At 40.3% G+C, this 24,347-nt stretch overlaps 1 protein-coding gene across 1 annotated transcript in view; it reads right to left on the bottom strand.

Moving 5' to 3' along the window:
* LOC122996083 (roundabout homolog 2-like) overlaps positions 1–24,347 on the bottom strand; it is an 82,163-nt gene that overhangs the window by 5,538 nt on the left and 52,278 nt on the right. The window contains exons 9-24 of the mRNA XM_044371623.1: positions 24,004–24,175; positions 19,472–19,677; positions 17,521–17,602; positions 17,237–17,402; positions 16,521–16,687; positions 16,309–16,430; positions 14,154–14,385; positions 8,879–9,003; positions 8,619–8,790; positions 7,259–7,435; positions 6,107–6,133; positions 5,887–5,926; positions 4,180–4,307; positions 3,237–3,509; positions 984–1,146; positions 338–604 (exon numbers count right to left, since the gene is read on the bottom strand). Of these exons, the coding sequence (XP_044227558.1) occupies positions 338–604; positions 984–1,146; positions 3,237–3,509; positions 4,180–4,307; positions 5,887–5,926; positions 6,107–6,133; positions 7,259–7,435; positions 8,619–8,790; positions 8,879–9,003; positions 14,154–14,385; positions 16,309–16,430; positions 16,521–16,687; positions 17,237–17,402; positions 17,521–17,602; positions 19,472–19,677; positions 24,004–24,175 (2,519 nt within the window). The remainder of the gene's footprint in view (positions 1–337; positions 605–983; positions 1,147–3,236; positions 3,510–4,179; positions 4,308–5,886; positions 5,927–6,106; positions 6,134–7,258; positions 7,436–8,618; positions 8,791–8,878; positions 9,004–14,153; positions 14,386–16,308; positions 16,431–16,520; positions 16,688–17,236; positions 17,403–17,520; positions 17,603–19,471; positions 19,678–24,003; positions 24,176–24,347) is intronic.

Genomic DNA, 24,347 nt, shown 5'->3' with positions numbered 1-24,347 from the left:
CACATGTTGCCACTGACTTGTCAAGTTTTCCAATGTTCCATCAAAGGTATAATCAATGGAGAGCTGTTTTTATCGCTCGCAAGGAACACGGACGGCAGCTTCGGGCTGGCACATGTAAATACCAGCATTATAAGACGTTCAAATATTGGCCATTGATATGCAAACTATCAACAGAATAAAATGAATGAAATTACAGGTATCTATCCTACTACACAAAGCAAATGTATCTGAACAAAATTGTGATGCATACTCTCAGTATAAGACTTTCAAATTAAATTAACCAGAAAATCATGGAAGGAAGGTGGTCTCAACAATGCAGTTAAGTGGAGCTCCTTACCATGCCTGCTTGGCTACCTCATACTGGTAAGCTCTGGTCAGCTCATCCAAGTGGGCCTGCAAAATGGATTGCATTTCCTCATGGTGGGCAGAGCTGAGAGAGGAGGATGAGGGCTGGCCGAAAGGAGTTGCTGCCGCTGCTGCCGGCGAGGAGGATCTTCCCCTCAGGGGAGGAGTGGGACCTCTCTCTTCCTCTACCTCATTGTCCAAATTCTGGTGGCGGTAAGTCTGGACAGACATGGGTGGAGCCCAACTGTTGCTGTCATATCTGGCATGTGGACAAAATGTTTCTGTGTTAGTCATCACATTGCTGAACAGATGTTTGCATATTTATGTTGAACCAATTTCATATAGCCACTAGTTTAAGATACTGTAAATCCGCTCTGATCCAAAATGGATTGTACAGCTAATAAAAAATCTAGTTTTGCTGGTTTTTCTATATAAGGAAAATAGGCAGCTAGAGGTCTAAATTGTCATTGTTTGAAGGTCTTGCCCAAGCTCTCTGATGGTAAACACACATGCACTGGGCACAGGTGCAGGATAATGTGACCTCTGTGTTTCAATGTGTTTCTTTGCGTCAATGTGTTTTTGTGTTGGTGTGCGTCCGTTCCACGCGAAGAGATTGATGAGATATGAATGCATCTTACCCTCCTCCGTGGTTTTCCTGGGGGTAACGGTCAAGGTCAACCTCAGTACCAGGGAGAGGGTGCATAGGTGGTGGAGGCAGGGGCATGTTCGCCCAACATGTCCCATTTGATTTAGAGGTCTTTGTTCCACCCTTCACCTTCTTTTTCTTCCCCACCTTTGCACCTGGGGGTAGGCAAAGAAGGAAGGAAGTTTAGTCTTCTCTACACAATGCTAAGAATTCCCTGTACATACACACACACACATACACACACACACACACACACACACACACACACACACACACACAATATTATGCTATGCTTAATTCACACACAAACACACACATACAGAAGCTGCCTTGAAAGCTATCTTCTATCTTTCTCTGCTATCTGCACTTTTTCAAACCTGTCTCCCACCCAGTGTTCATTATTTCTCTTTTTTGTGTGCTGACAGCGAATTAGGACTTTTTCTAAATGTTGACATTTCTTAAAGAGGCATCAAAACCTGCGGCAAACCACTTTAAGTTGCTTCCATACAGCTTCCCCACTTGCTCTACTTTATCTCTGGTGAGCCTGACATTTAGCTGAGCGCACAGCCTATTGTGCAAAAGTATAAAAGTACAGACAGAAAATGCCTCCGTGACTATACTAAATGTATGAACACTGCATAAATAACTCGGAACACTGAAGGATTTTCCGCCATCGCTAATCAAGTTAACCCAAAGAAATGCGTCATGATTGTGTGACATTTCTGGGCTAGATAAGCTCCCAGGGTACAATTGTGATGAAGACAGAAGAGTAATTAAGAACATTATCCTAAGGGTCCATTTTCAGTGAATACAGTATGTAAATAAATTCCCTCCTTTCCACTCTGCTCTTTCCAAGGGTGCTGGAAGAAGGGGTTTAAGGGGCCATTGCCCACCCCCCCCAATTTACCCTCCTCCGACATTCTTTTTAAGTCACAAATCGCTGTATCCCCGCAAATGCCCCTATATTGCAACATTTACGGTAAAAAGACATCTCAATCATTCTCATCCACTCTAAGACATTAGGTAAAATAAAGCAAGCAAACATAAAATGGGAAGAATATTTTCTAAGTGAAATGATTGTTTCTTAATTGTATTTGCATGTGCAGGCAACCAGCCAGTCAACACACATGTTTTGAAAGTTCATGCAAATGAAATGAACTTGTTCATGTGAATGTTCACATTCACTGGTTAATTCATGATATCACATTGAAATGACAGGTCCAAAGCATTTCCTTTTTAGTAAAGGTTTATTTAGGCTATTGTAGGCTGTGAATTAATGATTTTCACACCAGCATGGCATGTAGATAATTTGCAAAAGTGAAGCAGTAGGAAAGTAATATTTTTTTTTTTCTGGTTTATTGTTAAATATGGATTTGGGGCACGGCTGCTTACAACACAAGGGCAACATTAACATTCCTATTGCCTGCTTGCTACTTCTCAGCTGCAGAAGTGTTACTGTCCTGTAAACTCGTAGTTTCAAGTACGTGTATCTGCGGACTTGCAGTAACTACACGACACACCCACTTTGCTATATGACACACCCGCTTGGTTAGGTTTAGGCATGAGCAGTGAGATGGTTAGGGTTTGGGTCAGGGGTCAGGTGGATGTGTCGTGTTGCATGCCGTTACAGTGACAACATCAGGGGGTGTGTGTCGTGTAATAAAGTGGGTTTCATGTAGTAAAGCGGGTGTGTTGTGTAGGTCTGCAAGACTGCAGATAGACCCTTCTCCTTAGGTTTTGGTAAATGAACAAAAAAATTTGTATCTAATCCCACAAGCACTAGTTAGCTGCTTTGTGTCTGAAATTATATCGCCACCCTGTGGTGCAAGCAAGCTATACTTACTCCGCAAAAGTTTAGTGAGAGCTGCGCGCGCACACACACACACACACACACACACACACACACACACACACACACACACACACACACACACACACACACACACACACACACACACTTTTTGTCCCCTGCATTTCTAAAATGAATCTGGCACCCCTGGCTCTTACCCTGGTTTAGCTTGCCAACTCCTTTGTAGTAAAACTATTGCTAAAAGAACTGCCTGTCATTTTAAATGTCACATTAAATATTTTACTGCTGCAGTTCACAGAGATTGCAATACCCAAAATACATTTACATGAGTGCAAACATCACACACACACACACACACACACACACACACACACACAAAAACCCAAGTATTTAGATCTATTAGATCTATCTTGCACATTTCATCATAGTTCGTACCACTGCCAGGGCATCTGTCAGTTAGCGAGTAGCCCAGGTTTGCCATTTCCTGCTGGGCTTGGAGAGAAGCCTTCCAGCGGGGATCTGGCCTGTCCACAGCCAGCTCATGGAAGCTGTTGGACTGGAGTATCTGAGTGGTGGCGTAGGGGGTGGGCTGACTGCCTCGCGCTGGGCTGTTGTAACCTGCCTTCCCCATGAAGTCAATACTGCTGTAGATGGCACCATCAGACAGCATGGTGCCCGTCTTCTCCACTGCAGCGGACGGTAAAACATCTGAGACAAAGGAGGAGGGTGACCAAGCAGGGAGGCAAAGGGAAAAGGGATCATGGAGAGATAAGTTGACATGAAGTTAACGATCTTTAAGGTCATTAACACTCCCTGCTGCTCTGGCACTCTGTATTAGTTAAATACAGGTCTCAAACGGACTTGATATAAATGAAAGTGATTATCTACAACCGTAATTAGCATGCAACACGCTGTGGGAGCCCGGTGGAGTGTTCACAAGAGGGATACTCAAACAGTGCTAACCTTCAGCTCTACTGTCTTGCACACATAAAGCCTGCAGCTCACCAAGGTTCCAATGAGCTTAGAGAGCACGCAAACACACAAATACACAATGCAAAGCCTTATACTTGAACTATCGATCCCATACGACCTCACAAAATGCACAATGGCAGGGCATGAGAAAGAAAGTAAAACAGTAAAAGAAAAGTATATTCAAACACCACAAATTTAAGCCAAATATCAGGCTTGTCAAATCAAATTAGTAAAGTATAGCCCTCAAAGGCTCTTTTAATTTCTGTGTGTGTGTGTTTGTTTGTGTGTGCGTGCTTATGTGTGACATCCTGTCACTGTGCTTCCCAAAGGATGAACATCAAAACTGTCCAACCAGGCATTGCTAAAAGTGTATTTTTCATCACCCAGGCCTGTTTATGATTCTTACCTCCTCGGCCAAAGTTGCTGCCACCCTTTGGACTCCCTAAGCCCCCATTAGCTGGGAGGCTTGTGGAGGGCCAGGAGTCAGCCAACCAGGGGAGGCCTTGGTCACCCGATTTCAACAGCCCCGGACGGCTGCAAGAGGATGTTTGAAGAGAGACAAAGAGAAGAGAGGAAAGGTGAGAAAGACAGAGAAGCAGTGACATAGTTAAATATCCAACCTGCATCATAACACTCGTACTGCTCATTTTTTTCTTGCTGCATCAACAACAAATTGATGTGAAAACTCATTCAGCATATTCTTGCCTGTGGAGCAGCGCACAGGCGACAATAAACAACAGAGAGACATAAAATGGCAAGTCTATAAATCAGACTTCTGCCTCCCCCTTAACTCCACCACCCCTAACTCTCCCCGGAGAAACAAGGCAGGCCTAAATACACACTAAATCCACTTTAGAGCCTTAGCACAACAGAAATTTACATTTTAAATTGAGAATCATGGACAGCCTCTGGCAGAGCAGCTTCACTGCTGCACCGTCTCCATGGCAACAGAGACAGCAAAAGCCCATTAGGTGGTTTAGGAAAGCTACCGTGTCATTTTGTCTCAGTGAAATACAGCGGTCATGAATACAGGCTTTGACTTCAAAGTAGGGAAGTTGTGGGCGGCAATTCAGGAGGAAAAAAAGACAATTTACTACCACTTCGTATCAGCTGCTGTAAAAATGGCAAAACATCCACTTGCCTCATGCATCCTGTTCGCATATGTTTACTTAATGTGCTACCACACAGTGAATTTTCCACTATGCCTGATTCACCAAATGCCAAGGGAATTGTTCACAGCTGACTTGGTGATGGCTCAAAGGTGTTCAAACAATTACGTCAATAATTTCCATTTTAGAATACACAAGCATATACATACATTTACATACATTTACTTAGAAACAAACGCCAACACCAATACAATGACACATGTGTATAAACACACAAAATAGCTCGGCAAGAAACTGTTTATTTTTAGTTCATTATTTGCAACATTTGTTCTGGCTCTGGGCTTATCTGCTTGCTTAGGTGTGACAAAAAGGAAAGAGGGAACAGGGAGGAATAAAAAAGAAGAGGGGCCTTCATTCTTTTCTTTTCTGCAAAGCAAATTTGCCTCTTTCTCTTGTTGTTTCAGGACAATTTGATGCCCAGTGGATACAAGGGCAGGCTTCATTTTGGGCATTTTAAGCAGGCAGGAAATGCTCATGGTCGCCGAGTGGAGTGTCAAGGTCCAGCACTTTGTTGTTCCATCCCCACATACGACCCATCATTGTGTACTGTATGCCAAGCTTTTGAAACAGCACATTCATCACCTCTCCCCTCCTCCCACGACCTCTCACTCTGCCAGCAACCTTAGATGAACTGAGAGAGAGCCAGTAAATACAACAGCGGCCCACCTGCATTAATTGGTAGCACTCACTTCAAAGGAGTGATTAATGATTTCATCAAGTATACATTAGTGCAAATCACACACTGATATGAGGAAGCAGGGGGAATATTAGAACATGTATGCAAATTCTATTCATCATGAAAGAACTCCTTATTTCAGGTATTATAATGAGCTCTTGTCATTGAGAAGGCACACTGAGCATTGCGCTGTGTGGTACTGAAATGTCAGTGGGAAAGCTCTAGTTGTAGGTTTCTTCTTTTTTTATAAGTTAATTTAAATTCTCACCTTCCATTTCTGATCAGACCTCTGTCTCTTTGGAATGTAACTTGTAGAGGAAAGAGAGAGGACAGAGAAAAAAAAAAGAAGAATCACATTGCAATCATTTTGTCTGAAAATATGCAGTACCACCATCAATTTAAAAGAATGATATATTACCGCTGTCAAGAATGAAGGCAGCTAAATTACTGTGATATTTTAATATATAATGCACAATGTAAAGGCATACCTGCACGAGTAAAGGTGAAGGACTGAACTGCAATTTAAAAAGACAGGGAGAGTGGTCATATTAAAAGGCAAATAACATGTCTTAAATCATAAGTACATCATCATCAACATCTCCATCATGAAATCATGGCCAGGTGTGAAAATATGGATCGGGTCCTTTCATCTTTGCTTTGTTTGTTCATCTGTCACTGGTGGCATGTCGGCACGGAGCAGATTTTAATGAAACTTGGGGGATGATGCATCTAACCACTGCATTTCAGCATGTTCTGAATTACACTGATTGCCCTTAGGGATAATGTTCAAATGAAGGTGACACATTTGACCCATTTTTCCCTGAGGAACCTTCATCATTTTACTTATTTATATTCCAAAATACAAAATTGGTGCATGGCTGTTGACTTAAAGAAGAAAAAGGAAAAAGAGGTTTATTCTGAAATAATATTATTTGACAAATGTGACACCTCAAAGCAAAAGTAATTCATATTGCAATCATGAAGTTAGTGGTTAACTTTGTCATGTAAAGTAAAATAAAAGACATTTAAAAAGAAATCTCAGAATATTTAAGATTCTTAACCATCCCTGTAAAAAATTGCAATATTTTTTCTTAAATGGAAATGTGATGTTTTGGAATTAAATTCCTCAATTTATTTTGAGAGAAAGGATCAGAGCAGCAGCACTCAATCATGTAAATCCCCATTGAATTAGGAAATCACTGCGGTCTCTCCCCAAGTCACCACAATGAAAGCTGCAATACACATTATGATAATGGCACACAGCTATATGCTTGACTCACAGAGGGATAAAAGAATATTTCATACCTAAACCTAGACGTGCCTCGTGTTAATGTGCAAACAACACCAGCCATGGTCTGATAATGGAAGGGGATGTTAAATTACTTATCTCGCATGAATGTATTAGAGTGTTGAGGTACGGTGCTGATGGAACTCAGCACAGTTGATGCACATCAGTGCACAGTGAATTAAAGTAAATAGGGCCTATTTCCATCTGTGCTGAATATATTTCCTTTGTTCTGTATTTTAGCCAGCTCAAATGGAGTCACATCTGTGCTGACATCAGTTTTCATTGGAGAGAGAGACCTACTGTGCTTTGAGATTCTATGTTGATGCAGAACCATGTAAATTGATTTTTTTACCTGCATAGTTGCTGAGTCCCTTCCTCTTTTTTCTCCTCCAGTACAGCCAGGCACTGAAGCCCATGAGGACAATCCAGCAGGCCCCTCCCAAACCAGCAATGAAGGCTGGCTGCTTCACCACGTCTGAGATGCTATTGTTGCCTTCCGATCCCGTCATTACGTCCCTTAGTTCTGCACCTGGGGGCCCCCACACACAAATGCACATACACAAGAAAAGAAACATATGAATGGTTGAATGTAAATTTAAACACATGTGAACAAACAAATTATTATATTTCAATAGGCTCTGTATTTAAATCATTTTAAATAAAAATGAAATAAAGCCAAATCTTCCTTTCTGGCTCTCAAGTTACAACAAAACATATAAATGAAGCAAATGAAGAACAAAGAAATGTACAAGAAATGTAAATAAATATCTGATAAAACATGACAATGTGAATTAAAAAAACACATTCCCAATATTATTTGTCTAGTTTGGTTAAATCACCAGGCAACTATTTAAAGAAAAAAAAATCAACAACAGTAGAGGATCTATTGTTCAGGCCAAAATATACACTTTAAAAATAAAATCAAGTCAGTGGGGAACATGAATCAAACATCAAGACACATGGGTCACAGGAATCGCCAAAATATGAGACCATGAATAAATGAAAACAAAACAAAAAAAAAAACAACACACAGGGCAACTGTGTAAAAGCAAAAAAACAGCATCAGTGCATCCAATATGTAGGCAGAGTTAATCAATTCAGCAGTGCACTTATCAACTTGAGCTGCAAGACACGAGATTGACAGAGCAGCTCTGACAGAGTTTGATTTTCTGTTGCAGTTACTGTGCTGTGAAATTAGATTCACAGTCTCCAGCAGGAAACCCCCTCCCATCATTAAGCTTCAGTCCACGGGCCTGTGTTTCCCTCTCTCTGTGCGTTAAGGGTGTTATTATCAGTCAAAAGTCACAGATGAAGAGCATCTGGCCTGGGCTCCAATATTGATTCTGGGCTTATATACTCTGAGCATCCTTTAGCTATTTGATAAGATGTGATAGGCTGATAAGCTCCTACAAAAACACTGTCTACTTTGTTAGCACCAGCTGCCCACATATTGAAGAGGATTATTGATATGGCTAACAGTACTTGGCACAGTGTTACCAGACACTACACTTAATGAACTGCTATTGATTTCTCAGTAGACGTCTGTGTTGTAAAGCGCAATCTTCTTTCTTCAAGTGCGATAAATTGATAAATCATTTTTCCAGACCCCCCCCCCCCCCCCCCCCAGTCTGTGATGGAGACCTTGGTCCCCCATTATGAGGTCATTTTATTTGACTTCACGTTTGGTGTATGTGTGTGTGTGAGTGGATTACCCAAGATGATGAGCTGGGGTTTGCTCTTGACCCCCACCCCTGCGCTGGTGCCTGCAGCTACCTCCACACGGTACTGCACTCCAGCCTGCAGACCCCCGACAACCACTGAACGGATGGTTGCATCCACAGACTTATTGACATGAAACCGAGTTTCGTTGGCCAAACACCAGATCTGACAAAGACAGACACGCCAGACAGAATTCATTGTAATGCTGCACAGTATATTACGAAAGTGCATCAGGTACAGGGCTTGAGTCTACCTTGTACTCCTGGATGATGCCGTTCTGTTGGTCTGAGGGGGGAGGGTCCCATGACACGCTGATGGACGTGCTGTTATGGCTCCCTACTGTCAACACCGACACTTGCTGCGGAGGCGCACTGGGTGCTGATGGTTGGTCGTGGGGGGTGTGAAAATATTAAAGAAACAAAGGAAATACAAGAAAAATAGAATAAAATGAATGAAATAGAATAAATTGTTTTGACCAGAAAAAGGAGTGTCTCCAGTTTTTTTTTTTTATCATGTTACAGAGGGATTTGTCTCACCCACTACCTCAATTCATATTCACACAGCAGGTATTTTCTAAGCCAGCGTGGCAGATGGCACTTCATCTCAATTTCATATCTTAATGGTAAGTTTTTTGTATAACTGGGAGGCACTGAGACCTAAAAAATGCATAATTTTTCCATGATATTGACTTTAATATTTCCTTACTTTACTGGCATCCTCAATTATACACACTATGCATTTGAGGTCCAAATTGTGCTTTACTAATTGCACAAATAATAACCATTCCAAGCAGACCAGCAAGTCTTTATACTGAATGAGTCCTCTGCCAAGAAACTCACATCACTTCCATAATGGATTACCACCATTACAACTACATATAAATGCTTCTAAAGTAGCTGCATTCAATTTTGCATATCTTATCTGAATGAAAATGGTAAATGTCCATGTACTACAATGAGCATTTGGAGATTGTTTGTTGACAGAAATGTGGTGCTATGCCTCATGGTGCCAAATTCAAGCTCCCTCCCTAATGCGTCATTTCTTAAATGTACCAGCCTGACCTGCATGGACAGATCATAGATTTAAAGAGACTGCAGGCAGTAGGAGGCATACACCATGTCTATGCAACTAAGCAAACCATCATCTCTCACTGGATGGACCACACAACAGCTCTGGGCACATAGTTCCCCACTATTCTCATTAAAACCATCATTATGTTCTGACTGAGTGGATGAAATAACTACTTTGAACCCAATTAAGGAGCTGCAAAATAATAATGCTATCTGCAGTGGATCCATGTAAGCAAGGCATTCATATCCACAGCAGTGCGGAGAAGCTGAAGCAGGTGGGCCATGACGGGATTGTCTTGTTTGCCACCTGGTCAGACAGCAACATGGTTACTGTGACTTGAATTCTCCAGATGGGCTTGGTTCTGTAAATGGCTGGAGAGAAATGCAATGAACATGTCTCACTGAGGCAAAAGCAAGCAAGGCTTGTATGATGTGAGTAATAAAGCCAGGCCCTCCTAAGAGTAAAAGTGTCTGTGCCGGTCCTGAAACTGACTTCTGCCTTCTTTTTTTTTTTTTTTTTGAGTTGGAAAGATGAAGCAAACCTCCCTTTATGATGTTACTTGTGTTCAAAAGAGATGCTCTAAGCAGGTAAGACATGTCGGCACAATATTTGACAGTCTGGCAGTACAAAGGAATTAAATCTGCCGTATGAGATGCATTTTTTTTTTTATTACATTTAACAAATTGACTCAACCCAGTTTGTGGATATCTATATTCAGCCATTTAGACTCTATTGACTTTCTGAAGCAATTACTGTTGAACCAACTTTTCACAAATGTACTGTCACAATGTTGTGATGACTCAACTGTTCAGAGAGCAAATCACTTATTTAATGACAGGCTAACCCAATATAAAACTCAAGAAATGATCCTACACTCGTGATATATTTAAGTTGAGGTTCCATTTGGCATAAACACACATGACCCCAACTCTATGTTCAAAACAACCACTAACCAGAAAAAATGCAGGTAGACTGTAGTGGAAGGAAGTCGGTCGTTTAAATCATTTGGATCACTATTCAACATTCTTAAAAAACAAGACTCTTCCTGTGTGGTTCTTTGGTTCAGCATTTTTACAGCAATCCATTGTGTTTTTAGTGATAAATTCACAAAATTAAATCATAAAGTGTATTAAGGAAAAAACTAACAAACTTAATAAACAGACTTTATAAAACTTAAGCCAGGAATCGTTTATCATTTATCTTTTTGATCTGATTTTCAGAAAGAAAAAAGTACATGGGCTCAAAGCTGTTTGATAGCCAAGCTGCAATATCCACATGTTGGTGTTTTGCACTAGCACATGAGCACATGAACACAGAACAATAGCTATGGTTAACACTGAAATTGGTTTATTAGAGGACTGCGCATCTGGATTGTCACCACAATCCTTGGGCTTTGATCAAAAGCTGTCTATCTACTGTTCTTTTTAAAAATATATTTGCAACAAAAAGAGGCAGTAGAAAACTTACATTCATCTGTGGTTGCATTGCATTTAAGTGATAATTTCGAATTTTCTTTGTTCCATCTGTCAAACATTGCTGTGCGACATCCTGAATACGGTTCCAGCAAGAAAGAATGAAATGTGCAAGACTGTATACATATGCTTGCTGCCACATACAGTTCCCACAAGGCATCAGTAAACAGTCAGCTGCATAATTTAGCCTCAGTATAGAATATCAGCAACCACATATTGTATGTGGAAAAGAGTGGGATGAAAAATAATAAAATAAAAGGGCAGCAAAATGGGAGAAGCGACTGACAGAAATCTTGCCAAGCATAGTGACCAGTTGACCACGCTGATCACCAGAATATGCATCCAGTTTTACCTAGTTCTTCACATCACTACCATGCATAAAATATATAAATATAACTATATATGGATGATTTGGGGTTAGCTACTGTGAGTGCACTTTGTATGAGCAAGCAAGCCACAGTTTGCTGCTTCAGCAGACTGATGAGACTTGCCCTGTCAGTTAAAGTTTTACATTAGGAGAAGAAAGGAACCATTACGGGTAGTTCTGCAATTTCCGTATGTACGAGAGCAATCCCTGAGGATGAATAATGACTTCAGTACCAGTAATGACTCAGGGTAACATTACAATAAATGATCACAACAGCATAAAAGGTCAAAGAGCATGTTCTTAGTAATGTGACTAATACTGATTTCAAGACTGATGAACACAGCAGCTAGAAAATAGAACTTTAAAGCAATTAATGCTCCTGATGTCTGTGGGAATGTGTGTATTTGCACTCACAACTGTGCAATTAAACAAAAGGCTCTTAAGCTGCTTAATGTCCTGCTATACACAAGTGGTAAACATAACCTGTTATGCTAATGAGGCCATCAATTAAGCTAATTAATGCATGAATTAGCAAACATCTCTATGTTAACATACCTGTCCCCATATAACACATGTATAATGTAAAATAAGCTCTATCTGGTAGGGTCAGAGAGTTCTGTTCAACACCGGATGGCCTTATCTTTTTTCTTCACTGCCCCTCCTGCCCCAGTCTCATAATAGCAGTATATCCTCATAATAACAACTACTGCTGCCTGGGACTTATCATAGCATTTCATTGGATTTGCCATAGGTTGAAAGCCTGAGGATCCTGTGGATGACAATGATGACGGTGACGTTACAGAACCTACAGTATATACCACATTGCTCTCACAGACAACTCACTGAATGCTAGGAGAACCATTAATCTTGATACACAATTTCTCCCTGGCTATAGTGAGAGACATCATGTGTTTTGACCTCCGAGACCCCTTAGATGCCCTCTGCTAGGCTTTCACAAAGGCAGTGACACATTCCCTATCTGCCTTTGATGAATAACGAGTGTTTTCCCTCATAATTCTGCAGTGCATCATATTTCCTGCTCTAGAGTATTGGTGGATCAAGCCAATTTTTCCTGTATCATGATGCCTTTTTTCCAGGATCCCAAGAAACTAGAGCCTCTACCCTAGACTGCAAAGACCTCCAGTTACCCTGTGTGGCCATTTTAATTGGGCTCCAGCGAAGCGAATTTCTCTTTCTCCACCAGTTGTATTCCCTGTTCATATCCTCCTACTGGGAAGAAGATGCAGCACTGTGATCCTCTCATATATCCCTCTCATGCTGTGGGTTGAAGTTTTCTTTTATATTAATGGCCTCATCATGACTTGCTCTCAGTACACAGTCCAGCTTATGTGGCACCTGACCAGGGTAGGGTCTATAATAAACTACATAAAGAGGTCCTTGCCCTCCTCACCTAGCCAGCAGGCATTGTACCTGGATGTGGAGAGGCCAGTTTTGTTTTCCACACTATACAACAGCTAACACAACATTTTTGAATCAAGCATTAAAGTTTATTCTTGACCTTTGACATACTATAGTAGTCTGACAAAACAATCCCAACCCAAGGGCCATTGACTTGATCAGTGGGTGGACTTTGCTCAGTTGTTATGGAAATTGATCTGTTATGATCATCATCCATAGCGCACTTCTCAGAATAAGCTAGGAAGGAGACCATTGAGTTGGGATTGTCAAATTAATATTTCCAAGGTCAAGAATGAACTATCAAACTTAATTCATAGGCTGAGAAGTGCTAAGAATGATAAAATCATAAATCAACAGATCCAACTCCATGAATCTTTAAGCAAAATCCATCTGCTCATAGATTTTTGATATGGGTAAAAGCTCCGGACAAAGCTAGTGAGTAGACTATGAGTTATAATTGTGAGAACTTTTTATGTGGTTTACATTACATTTTTGAGAGCCTGTAAAAGAGGTGTTGATTCAACTATTGCTCATTTTTAAGGTTACAAATTTGCATTAAATTATATTGAAAGTTGTATATTTTACAAATAAAAAATCTGCAACAAATGGTATTATTTTACATTAATTTGTGTCACAAACAGTTGACTCAAGAAGAACCAGTAGCCGATCAATTGAGCTACCAGACAGGAGGACAAGGAGAGGACCAAGCATTCTTATCACCAATAAAACTCTGAGTGTGTGTGTCTATGTGTGCATTAGTGAAGCAGGGATCATATCATGCAGGTCTGGTATTGGTGTGTGACGGAGACATGGCAGCAGGGGTCCGCAGAGGAGCAGTGAGAGATTTGAGCTTATGTCAAAGGAGACAGTTTCTGCCCTCCCCTTCTGCCCACCAACCCACAGAGGCCCAGGCTTGTCACAGACCCCCACTGCGCTGTCTGGGAGACCTGTTTTCACACACAGGGGACGTGGCACTGCAGCAGTATGCGTGCATGGGTGGGTGTACTTAAAATGCCATTATCCATTACTATCTAGACAGGAAGCTATTACTGGAGGCAGCTAAATATAAAAGTAGGTAGAATCATTTACACAAATGCATCTGCTCATGCGTAAGATACTGAATCTTACATCATTCTTGCAGCATAAAGTAGGCTGAGAAATTGATTTTCATCAGAAATGTGCACTCATTTGTCGCTTACCTTCCTCCATGGTGCGTGCTGTCATGGACTCACTGTCTGCACCCTGGAACTCATTGAAGTATGGCCGCACTTTAATCTCATACACAATGCCTTTCTTCAGACCAGAGAGCGTCATGTCTCTCTCTGAGGCGACCTTCAAGTCCTGTATCTGCCATGGCCCTGGGGAAGGTAGCCCTGATGTCTGCCGATACAGAACGCGGTAACCTTGAATAAACTGGGATGGATTCTCTACCTGAGAAAAGAGGAGAAGAGAGTGGGATGAATGCATACTGCACAGTAATGATGTGGGAGGTGTCATACATCTGTGTGTAAACTGCTTTGGAGCATTCAGTTTGTGCCCTCTGTCAGTGACAATGCACGCTTAGTTAATCATATGGTTTAATTAGCAGCAGAGAAGCAAGAGGCCACATGGAGAGAGTTGTTGTGAATATGTCACAGCTGAACAGTACGCCTGGGTCAGAAAACCTCAGCACAGTTTGAACTCAAAATACTGGATCAAAAAAAAGTCAGAATTTTTTTTCATTTCTTTTTTTTCCCCCAGTTTTGCTGGTATATTTCAGGGGAAGAGTAAAATATGTGACAGGTAGAACTCATAGTAATGGCTTGTGAAAAAGGGCAGAAGCAAGAAAAGGCTTTTACAAGTGATATAAAGCAGCTGTTTATTATCAGACAAGTCCAAATATATTAGGATTGATCTCTTCTTTCTCTCTCTCTCTCTCTCTCTTTGTAGTCTCATTCTGCATGACATTAATAAAATGATTTGTGAATCTAAAAGCCTTATAAACAGAGGTGCACCTCCAGCCACTTTTTGTTCTGCTATGTTTCTTGAAATAGAATTTATGTGGCTGAGGCAATAAATCAAAATACAGTATGCTCATCTATGTTCACTCTCCACTTGTCTTAGAGGACAAAATTAATCAAGACCTACTGTAATGTACTTACTGCATACTTTTATTGCCATTCAATGTGATTAAATGCAATCTTGTTTTATTCTCAAATCATATCTGCCTTGTCATTATCATAAAGTTCAATTTTCCACATACAATAGCTAAACCAAGTTATACCAAGTTGCTGTAACACATGATGCAACAAACATATATCTTACAAATACAATTGCAGAGTCACAGATACTTTACTATATATGTGTACATCAGTCATTAGTCTAGTCATTAGTCTGTCACACAAATCCTGTTTTTCAGTATTGTTCTGATACAGAAACTTTGCAGATCTGTGATCTTTGATAAAAGGATAAGATTTGAGATCAAGATGAAGTCTAGAATAAGGGTTACTATTACAATTAGGCAACTAGGCAAGTGACACTTAGTTGAGCATCTCTGTTTTGTCATCTGACATTTAGCTGAGTATCAAACTGTCCAATTAAAATTTACTGAAATATTTAATCCAAAATGGGAAATGTACATCTGTGCAACTGTCCCCACAGGGCATACAGCGGGACACAAAGACAAAGACAACAGTGCACATAAACAACTTTAATACAGAAACTTCTGTTTGACATTGGGTAATGAATGAATGTTCTTCTTGCCAATGGAGCCAGGTAAATAAATAATGTGCACATACCCCTTCAGATCAACCACAGACACAGGTTTATCCTGTCACTGTGTCAGTCTGAAAACAGCATTAGAGCACATGGTTGTCATACTGACAAGCATGAAATAGCAGACTAGTGTAAGCACATCGTAGGTGTGTCATTAACCTACAGCAGCAGACAGAAGGGACACCTTGCCAACAGACAGAAATAACATTTCACAGATAAAAGGCTGACTGCAAACTGCCTCCAGAAGTGACACATGTATGTATTTGTCCTGGACAGACACATTAGTCTTGATCCCTGCATCGTCTTAAACTATTCTAAATTGAAGAAGCGTCAGCTGTTCAGACTATGAATGTGTAGCCTTTCCCACAATGTTTACTCTGTGTGTGTGTGTGTGTGTGTGTGTGTGTGTGTGTGTGTGTGTGTGTGTGTGTGTGTGTGTGTGTGTGTGTGTGAACTAATCTGAAACACTGTGACATGCCAAGTATAAAGTTCTAAAACAAGCTTAGACAAAATTTGTTTTGTTCCTCTGAAGGTAATGGTAACACAACTGCTATAAACCACAGTAAAACACAATATTTTTCAAATGTTATGAGTACTCACAGTCCATGTGACCTGCACTGAAGTGGAACTAAGGACTACGGGGTTATGCATGCTGACCACCACATCTCCTAACTCCTTCTGCACGCGACGGTGGTCCACTCCCTGTGCTGTGGGACTAATGTCTGGGAGAGAGAAAGAAGGGCAGGCATGTAGAGTGAAATAGTGATGCTTATCAGTAAGAATCCATTACAACCCATTGTTTTTTTCTGTACCTTGTGTCCGGACAGGCTCAGACATGGGGCTGGGGTCCCCGAGCCCTTGAGCATTGACTGCCCTGATGATGAACAGGTAGACAGTATTGGGTCGTAGGTCCTTGACTGTGAACTCGGTGGTCTTCACATGGTCTGCCACTGTCTGCCAGCTGTTGCTCACTGACTGACTGTAGAGAGAGCATGAAAACATGTAATTAGATAGGAGGAATCTCAATCATTGCTGTAGAAGAAATCTGTAGTTTATTTGGAGCTACAATGGTGGGCAATGCTCCTAGAGACTGGGAGCAAAAATCACATGTCACACAGTAATGACATGCTATGCTCTCTGAAATCTTTTGAGATTCTTCCTGTCATCATAATTAAAAAGTAATCAGAGCAACAATGATGGAACATCCTACGCTTTTGTAGTCCTTTCTATTAGTCAATGATTTAGTAAGGAGAGAAAAAAGCAAATTCTCATGTGCCAATCATATTCTGCTTGATGTGAGCCTTTATTTGCCAAACCATTCAAATATTTAAATACCAGAAACAAATGTCATTCTTGTAAAATACAGTAAAATATAAATATAAATATAAATATAAATATAAATATAAATATAAATATAAATATAAATGTTCTGGCTTGCTTGAATGCCCACAGAAACCCCCACATCTGTTACTGCCATGAAAGTTCGGGGTCACTAAATGTAGCTTGAGGCCATAGGTCACAGACATACCCAAAGGCCTCAATGACATAGGAGGACACTGGGGAACCCGCCTCTGGCCCCAGTTCCCATGACAACGAGATACTGCTCTTGGTAACATCAGTGACCTCTGGCTTGGAGGGCGGCCCTGGGAGGGCCGTCACATTGTGAGACATGAAGTCTACGAGATCAGTGGCGTCTGACAAAGGAAATGTAAAGAGACAAAAATGAATGACTGCAAAAGCAAAGCAGCATTATGCTTTGTGTGAATATTGTGGTGTTCATTTTTCATATTAATTGTTTCTACTGAAGCAGACCTCTGACATCCAAGTAGGCACTCCATGAGGTTTCTCCACTGGAGCTGGTAGCAACACAGGTGTACAACCCCGAGTCAGACATCTATGGAAGACAGATTATATTATCATAAATGGTGAAACAAGCTCTTATTTCATCTGCAGTATGGCAACATTAACTATTATAATGATTGCAGATAGTTAAAATAGTTAGGTGAAGCTGTCTCTGTTTTCCCCTCATCCAAATCACAAACAATACAGCTCTCAGACTGTGCTCTGTTGCTATGTTAGACTGAATCTAATAGCCTTTGTGACTCTGATCCCAGATGGTTTCTACAAGCTCTTACGTCAGCCTGGGCTTTTGAAGGAGGTTTGCAGCTAGTAGTACAGTAAAAATGCATTAACCTCCACTGGCCTGCATTTGGCTCGAGAAAAGCCCGAGAGTGGATGAGAGAAAACTTTAACACTGGCCAATGAAAAAAAGAGCCCAGTAAGAGCTTACATTAATTTTCTTAATTGATTCCCTCCAATAATAGTCACCCTCCATTCCCAGAGCCATCAACATTACCATCATCAGTGCTGACACAGGAAATAAGAGATATGACAATCTATTTTATATTGGCAATACCTTAGGAGCCACTGACAAATATGCTATCTCTCAAGAGAGAGCAGACGAGAGAGTGACACAGGCAGAGCACTTTGACACTGTGACAGGAAACTGTATATTGCAGTTCTTCCATTATATTACCCTCTTTAGACTCCTTTCACTAGTCCCTGTCCTTGAGTCCTTGGGTCTAACTGCTGCCTCAGAGATTCGGACTAAATAGCAACGTTTAACGTCTTATAAAATCAATACTCGCTATTCATCTTTTAAAAGCAACCTGACTACACTTGTCCATTTGAATTACATTCAGCTGACATCAGCTGGCAGACAAGATAATTTCTTTTTTTCTCTTTCACATGCAATAGAAGGATGTGACGTACAGACGCAAAGAACTCAAATAATAAACACATTTGTTTGAGTTCTTTGAATGTGAAATACATTTATATCTGTCATCCTATATATCTTTTTTAATCATAGTTGTTTTCATAGACAGTGAAAGGTAGACAATCAAAAGTCCCTCCTACTGAAGGTGAAACATTGCAATGCAGTGTGGATGAATGTAGTTTGAATGTTCTGTGTCAGTATAGTGTATACTGTACATGCATAACTTGAAGGTTAGTAGAACCTTTAATGTGCGCACAATATGATTGTTTGCAGGCAAACATCTACAGGAGACTGAACTGATGACGGGCTGAATAGAAAATGGCTTTATTTTCATTTCGGGGCAAAATATTCTCTCAAACATTAATTAACAATCCTTTGTTTTTATTAATTAATCCTTCGGTCCTGATAGATCTACTGCCAGGGGACCTTGATTGCTGCAATCGCCTACTTCATGTATGGCAAAAAGATAGCAAATCTTGGTCAAAGATTGTGTACTTCAGCAGGTCTTGCTCTTGTGCTTGTTGTCACATGGTTTGCCCAGGAAGACTTAGCTTAAAGGATAATTCTGGTTGATTACAACTCTTATCTTATTTTTGTGATTTTGGCCATCATTGCTATCAGTAATAAGATTGTACCTATTACTTTAATTGCTGAGATCTGGGAATGCAGTAACACAAAAATGAAGAATCTGATAGAGCTGTCAGGTTTAAAACACAGAGGCTTGCTGCTCATTCCTTTCCCCATCAGATTTCACTTTTGCAATATTGCCTTCTCCCAAGATCTCAGCAATTACTTTGGTATGCACAAAATTAACAAAACCAATAATAATTGCCAAAACTACAAACATAAAACCAAAATTGTAATAATCTGCAATTATCCTTTAATGGTATCTAACCAGGAAGCCATTTTGCCACCTAATGCTACAGGTAAAATGCCACATGTTAACCCCTATGTATATGCATCTCACTGTAATCTACTATAACTCACCCTGGTATTCTGGATCTGAAGGCTGCCGTGCTCCAGCAGGGAAAACCGCGGGTCTTTTCCAAGCAGACTGGCCCCGTTCTTTCGCCAAGTGACCGTAGGCTCTGGGTCCCCTGATGCCTGACACCTAAGTAGGGTCACACCTCCCAGTGCCTGCGTTTGGTTGGATGGGCCCTGCCGGATGATTGGTGGGGGGCGGTCCTTCAGGGCTAAGGATAATAATCAAGGAACAAGTGTTATTATTTGAACACATTTCTAGCACTGTAATTTTGATGTCATGGTGTCAGTGTGAAACAATGACTGTATTCCAACTAGTTTGATGTTGCCTGATTTGTGGATAAAAAATTAAAAAAAACACGCACAAAAAAAAAAAAATTGACCTTATCACAAGGTGTTAATTTGTGATTGCAGTAATTGCAGACCCAATATGTTAGGGTTCAACCTGATGGATCTATTGTGAGAGGAAGTGACTGTTTTTGAGCCTTTTCCACAGTAGGGCAGTGTGCTCATGGCACTGCGTCACACCTTTGAGCTTTAATTACTAGGTAAGGATTAACGATGCTTCACCCGTGGTGCTAATTACCATACCTTCTTTATAACACCTCTCAACACATTCATGCCTGTCCTCTCTCTTCCTAACCTCCCCCCCCCCCCCCACACCCCCACCTCACATACACACACACACACGCACACACACACACACACAAAACTAAACTCTGAATTAGCATGCAAAGCAGAACAACAATACATTGCTTTTAAAGCTTTTTAAAGCATGTTATATCATCCAGAAAACAGTCCCTGCACTCTGCAACAGTAATTTCTAGAGTGTTGAATCTCTCTAGGCCTTGTAACAACCCCCCGCTTCCAATTTCCTCACTGCTGCTCTCCACTGTTATCAGGTCTGTCTCCATTCGTACAAGTGTTTACAGCAGGTTCCCCCTGCCTTATCTTTTATCGCACCTCCTTCAGCACAATGAGGAACACAGCAGCTCAAGCAGTGTAGCAGACAAATCAGGTACAACTAGGAGCAGTACAGTGTACAGTAAGCAGAACCACATGCAATATGTCAGTTGTTATAGAGGCTGAATTGTTTGCATTATGTGGCAATATTAACATCATCTACACTGTGTTGTTGTCAAGCATTTACTGGGATTTGACTGATATGACATAGTGTTATGAGCATGAAATTAAAAGAAATCATTCATTACAATGTATTTATTTAGTCAGTTTTCAATTTAAATACTGGCCGCCTTCTCAATGCATGTTTTACAAACCTTTGTTCACCAAAGAAACAAAAATAGATAGCGACAGTATGAGGGATTATGAACAATGTTTAGGCTGCAACACTAAGCAAAATACACAGCAGGATCAGCGACAGTTGGGTAACTGTGGTGGGAGGGAGGCGGGTGATCCCTCACATTTTATTAGGACAAATCCAAATAACCATCTGGAAATTTCAACGTTTCAGTTTTTCTTTTGTGGTGTCAGGTTGGTCTGGTATACCTGCAGAGTCAAAACAGTCTATTTTTTTCAGCATAAGATTAGTCTTTATTATGGCTAAAGATAGACAGTCTTGTTTTGGAAAACATTACAGCTATCATTACCCCAAGTGATTAGAGAGCCAACATCAACATCATATTGCTGTTCCCGATTTAGCCTGAAGTCCTGTAAGAAATGCAATCATATGCTCCAGCTTTAGTGACAAAGGTAAGAACAGAATGTTGCTTTTTAAGGTTGTTCATCACTTATGATTACTACCAGGCTACTATTCAGGCTACAAAATAAACTGAATTGTTTTAAGTTTGCATACAAATGGATGTTAGGAGACCTAATTACTAACTTTATGGCTGCCGCTTAGTGAATGTTGTTTATTAAAACATTAATTACATGAGTCTGCCTAATAAACACATCCATTTCTACAAACACCACTAAACCACTGCTCAAAACAAGAGTTGAAAGATAGAGCTTCAGGTTTGTACTCTTTGATCAACCACATTAGCCTCCAGGCATTCTCACTGTCTGTGGGAATCCGTCAGAGAGGTTGAAGCCATACTAAGCCAAAAATCTATCTTTTGAGTATCCATTATTCACTACATATACACTTGAATTATGGCTTTAAAAATGTGTATCTTGCTCCTACATTAATTACAATAGATTGTATTGTTTCACATCCATAGAAACTTCTCAAACTACCTCTCAGTGTATCTGAATGTTCAGTAGGATCTAAACATTTTTCAGCAAATATGGCTAAAAATACTGCCTCACTTTCAGTCCTCACACACAACCTTCTTGAGCATGGCCTTAGAGTGCATGACTCCTTTTCTAATCAGGATTGCTTCATCAAGTTGAAGCAAGTGCCATTATCTCAAGTCTGACTGAATAATTAGTACACCTGTCAATCACACATCCAAAGCAATGCCCAGGTTGGAGCACTAGTCCATATCTGAGCCCTCATAAGGTTTTCTTCCAGCTAATTGTCCATTCTTAAGTAATGCTAGAAAAGGCACTGAGCAAGCTTCCAAAACTCCACTTGACATCATGCCAACATTCTATCCATCTATGTTTACAACCATCAATCAACCACATTTCCCCCATCCCTTGTGCTCTATACCAAACATTTTGATATTGATCCGTTTCCTCTGAGTGACAGAACAGGAGTCATTTCCTCTCCAAAAAACACTAACAGATGTTAATTCAATAATGTGTGGGAGAAGCAGCCAAGAAACAAAAGGAGAGTGGGGCATCAACAGCTTTGAGCTGGCAGCGGCTCACCACTTAGTGCTGACATTAAAGCTTCGTCGAAAAAAGTGCAAAGTGTCTCTCCATCAAGGAGACAGTTTTATTTTACACAATTTCAGTTTTTTTAGACCATTCAAATTCACCACAGTGAGGTGATAATGAAAAGAATCATTGTGGGTGACTGGCTTTTAGAACATACATATGCCTCTTTGGCAATTTAAGTGTGGGCAAACAAATAGCCTTCAGTATAAAGGATTCAATGTTTTACTAGGTCACAACAATGCTGCAAGCTTATGTATGTGTGTTTTGCATGATTTTAAAGCCTACTATATGGAACAGAATTGGGATCATAAGTACTATAGCTGTGTATCACCATATCTAAATGTGTGAAAACCTTTTGTATGAATACATTCAAATGTGTGAATGTGTACAAAGCTTCAATATTAATAAGACAATAAGTGATTAATTGAAATTAATCACAGCAGATTGTGCAATTAATTAGATTTTTTTTAATCCATTGACAGCCCTAATAAAAATAATGTTAATGTGCTTACAACATGAAAACAATTTGGTTGCTAACATTAGGTACAATGATTCAACAACGTTGGTCATAGACTTAAAAAATACAATATCATACAATATAGGTTTAGGGGAGGCTTATCTAGAGTGGAGGTTAGCCGTTAGCTCTGGTGTTAGCCATTAGCTGCGCTAGCTGTTAGCTCAAATAGCACCAGGGATCATGAGGAATATACACGGTTCTGCCATGTTTCAGTTCAGTGAGTGGGACTATGCCGTCGGAGCTCTGGTCAAGCACTGAAATTTTTTTAATGATTCTAATGATTCAGTACACAGAAAAGAACTGCTGTATACACCACTAGCAATCTACCCCTTGGCAGACTGCGGGAAAAAACTGCTAGAAAGGCTCACCCCCCCAGGCTCCGTGATTGGATAGTAAAATGATATGTTAATCAGAGCATCCCCATTGGCTATCCAGGAGGAAGCGTCAAATGTGGGACAAAAGAACTTGTACCTGTACGTTTGATTTGTCCTCGTAGATTTGATTTGTACCTGTAAACTTGGGATTCACACATACAATTGAGTTCTGTGTGAACATTTTTCACCCACAAACAGATAAGTGTGTAACTACAAACCCGATGTGTAACTGCAAACCTTTGTACAAATCTTTATGCACATACACATAAAAATTATACCTGTGAATCTTTTTCATTTGTTGACAAAACGTCATGCATAGCTACAGATTTTCTTACAGACTGAAAAATTAAATCTATTGGTTCAGATATATTTTTACACATTCAAACATTTGAATTCATTTGATCAAAACGTTACACACGTGTACATGTGTTGTACACATTCACATATTTGAAAGTATTCATACAAAATGTTTTCACACGTTCAGATATGGTGATACTCAGCTAGAATACTTATGACCCTAATTTTATTCCATATCTCTCCAGATGATACTGTGGAGGGAAAAAATAATGGCTTCAATCTGGTGGTATTACCAGTGTATTGAACCATGCAATCATGCAATAGTGCTTTGAGTAGTTACTAATATTGTACATGTACCTCCCTGATGTATAATGTACCTAACAGGGCGTAAAAATGGAATGTAAGTAAAAAAAATGTTTCAACATAATTGTTATTGGTGCACTATATGGCTGTTAAATCACATAACTAAGAAAATAAGTCTTTATGTTTTAGTATACTGTATAGGAACACATTTCTTTTGTTGCTGTGTGCAGATGGGGCGTGTGTGCTTGTGCATCCAGCCTTACCGTCTGCTACCTCAAGCTGGGCTTTGGCCATGATGCTGCCTGCGACAGTGAGGGCCTGGCAGATATAATACCCTGCATCAGAGCGTTGCACTGCCGAAATGGTCAACTCTCCATTCATGGACACAGACACACGGCTGTCTCCCTGTGTTGGCTGGTTGGGAAACAGAAGATCCTAAAGGGAGTGAAAGTGGGAAGAAATGTAAATAAAATGGAATGACATACTTGCTTGGTGGTCCAAATGTATTAAATCTAGCGACTGGAACCTCCCTTAAATTTGATGAGAAGTTGGTTTTTTTTTACTTTTCTTTCTTTTTGACAACTATATTTTTTGTCTGAATGTGAAG

Source organism: Thunnus albacares, chromosome 13, assembly GCF_914725855.1.
Source record: "Thunnus albacares chromosome 13, fThuAlb1.1, whole genome shotgun sequence".
Lineage (NCBI taxonomy): Eukaryota > Metazoa > Chordata > Actinopteri > Scombriformes > Scombridae > Thunnus > Thunnus albacares.
The sequence above is the reverse complement of the archived record's forward strand: the minus strand, read 5'-3'. Positions and strand labels throughout refer to the sequence as shown.